The 2,867-nt window shown below is 44.4% G+C and overlaps 1 protein-coding gene across 1 annotated transcript; it reads right to left on the bottom strand.

The window, feature by feature from the left end:
- Window positions 1-436: 436 nt before the first annotated feature.
- On the bottom strand, window positions 437-1,267 carry LOC128198895 (uncharacterized). The gene has a single exon (XM_052886422.1). The coding sequence runs from the start codon at window positions 1,265-1,267 to the stop codon at window positions 437-439; it is 831 nt and encodes a 276-aa protein (XP_052742382.1).
- Window positions 1,268-2,867: the final 1,600 nt, after the last annotated feature.

The raw sequence follows: 2,867 nt of genomic DNA, 5'->3' as shown, positions 1-2,867 counted from the left end.
TTGTGGTATGACTCTTGCACGTCGATACTTCGTATGGTCGGTATGTTGGTTGCACAGATGAACGACTGCGATGTTAAACTCGTCTTGCCATCGATGAGTCTTCTGTTCTTCAGATCGACAATCAACTGGTGATGCTTCAAGAAATCAGCTCCGATGATTGGTTTGCTGACTTTCGCGACGATGAATCTCCATTTGAACACTCGACGTAAGTTGAAGTCTAGTGCCATAGTCTTCTCACCGTAGGTCGGGATGACTGTATTGTTAGCGGCGTAGAGTTGAAACTTCAGTGGCTTCGGTGTTTGCTTCGCAGTTGGCGGTATAACGGAGATGTTCGCCCCGGTGTCGATTAGGAATGATGTTCCAGTCTTCTTGTCGGTGACAAACAAGCGGTATGAAATTTCTGATACGCCGGATCCCGCTTCGTCCAGCGTAACTACTAGTTTTCCGGCTTCGTCTGGTAGGAGCACGGCTTAGTGCATCTTCTTGCGGCTGCCCCAAAACGCCGGTGGTAGAAACAGTACGGCGACGGTGTCGAGCTTCGAGATCTGCGTCCGTTCGAGTTTGACCGATTGCGTCGATAGTTTGGTCTTCCGCGGTGTTGGCAGTTTTGGTGAACCATCTTCAACGCAGCGACTTCAAGTGACAGCTTCCTTATTTCTTCGACTAGGAACTTCGTATCGCTGGGTGGAACGCTCGTACTGGGGCTTTCGACGGCTGCGATGTGTGAGCTTGGGCTTGATTCCACCATCTTGTCGGCCAATATAGCGAGCTCGTCTAGTGCGGTCTTCGTGCTGAATGATTCGCTTGCGGCGAGTACAGATCGCACATGTGATGGTAAGTGATTAGTCCACAGTATGCGCAGCGTTGAATCCGGGACCTTTTCTCTGGCAAGAAATCTCATGCGGCGAAGTAACTGAGTAGGCTTTTGGTCTCCTAGCTCAATTTCAGACAGCAGCTTTTGCAGCTGGCGGCTGTCAGATTCTTCGTATGCGGAGATGAGGCGGTTCTTCACTGCGGTGTATAGGTCCGTTGCCGGTGGATCGAAGAGTATATCGGAAATTTGCTCGATATCTTCCTTTTGTAGTTGCGCAACGACCATTTGTGCCAACTGGTCCTGACTTTTTTTGAGATCAGCAGTGGCTGCTTCGAAACTGATGAACCAGAGTCGTGGCTTGTCTCTCCAAAAAGGTGGAACTCGCATTGATAAGGCGATTCCTGCGATTTCCCCCTGGCTATCTGCTACTGAAGCGTTGTTAGGTGATGCCATTTTTTATTATTTTTTTTTAGTTGATTGTTATTTTTTTTTTTCTTTTCTTTTTTTTTTTTTTTTGGCTTTTCACCGTGACGCGCTTGCTTGTTGTTCGTCGGGTGTGCTTCTGTTGTTTTTCGGATTTCTTTGTCGGGGTGCTTGTTGTTCCTCGGGGTCACCACTTTAGCCGGTTGGAGAGATGTAATGAAAGACTTGGTTTGTATCGAATTGTATCGAATGTATTGAATATATTTCGGTCAGAATGTATTAATTATATCTACAGTTTACATTAAATAATATTAGGTACGCGCGACAGTAAACGAAATCTAAACGACCAATCACAATAACGCTGGTTGATATCGCGTACTATAAAACCGCGGCGCCGATGGTCGCGGTATCATTCCACACTAGAATTTGATGTAGGTACGTACTCCGATGATCGGCGGCTCGCGAAGACTGGACTTATATATCGGCTCGCCTTGCGCGCATAGTTAGTCAGCTGCCGCAAGGCGCAGCGAGCGGATGTATGTAGGTAGGTAGCTACAAAGGTAATCCAGATCTTGGGTAGGTATTAAGATTAATTTTTTGGTAATTGAATTGCCAGCCCAGTTCCAAGTGCCTCACGGCTTCCGCAGCCTGAAGACATAATTTGGATTGGTCTTGATTGACCAGAAGGGAGTCGTCTAGGTATGCCAGAACCCGACAGCCCTTCGCACGTAGGGTTTCCGCAACCCAACATGTTACAGATGAGAAAAGATGAGGTGCTGGCGCCAGACCGAAAGGTAGACTTGTCAACTGGTACAATTGCCTTTTGTAGCTGATTCTCAGGAATGGTCGATGTGATTATGCAGCCGGTATGTAGAAATAGACCTGAGAAATGTCCAGCTTTATCATCCAGTCTCCAGGTTGTATAAAGCTGGGAACTGAAGCATGAGAGATCAGACGGAAATGTTTCGTTTTTACAAATTTGTTTAGTTCTCGGAGGTCGAAAAAACGGACGCATAGAACCACCTTTTCTATTCCGGAGAAAAAGCTTTGAGATAAAAGCCGAGTATCTTCCTGTGAACTACTTCCAGTATATGTTGGTCTAATAATTGTTGTATCACTTTCATCATGGTCGGTGACGCCTTGGTTGCATATTGACGCATTATTCGTTTTGTGGGCATTAAAAGAAAATGTTTCTTGTATAAGGGTATTCGGAAGCCCGTTATTATTGAAGTTAAAAACTGTTCTCGCCCAGAGCTTGCCACCGGTTTTTGAAAGTAACTCTGAAGTTTATCGGAAATTATTATTATTTTTTTTTTTTGTTTGCTTCCTTAGTTGTATTATGTTTTGCTTGTTAGCACTCTCTTTTACCCTTGTATATTTGCTTTGTCTTTTGTTGCTTATAGGTGTCGTGTAAGTTATTTTTACTTTGTGACTGTACCCTTATATGTATGTTCTTTGTATTTTCTCTTCAGCTGTTCTCTATTGTTAGAAGATTGCGGAGGTGATAGCCAGAAATGTGGGCCACCAAGAGATTGAATAAACGCATATCAATTTTATTTTATCAAATAAGAACACTCCATTAGGGGTATATTGCAAAGGGCCGCTTGGATTAATTTTATCCAGAATTTAT

Source organism: Bicyclus anynana, chromosome 2, assembly GCF_947172395.1.
Source record: "Bicyclus anynana chromosome 2, ilBicAnyn1.1, whole genome shotgun sequence".
NCBI lineage: Eukaryota > Metazoa > Arthropoda > Insecta > Lepidoptera > Nymphalidae > Bicyclus > Bicyclus anynana.
This window is presented reverse-complemented; position numbering and strand designations above follow the sequence as displayed.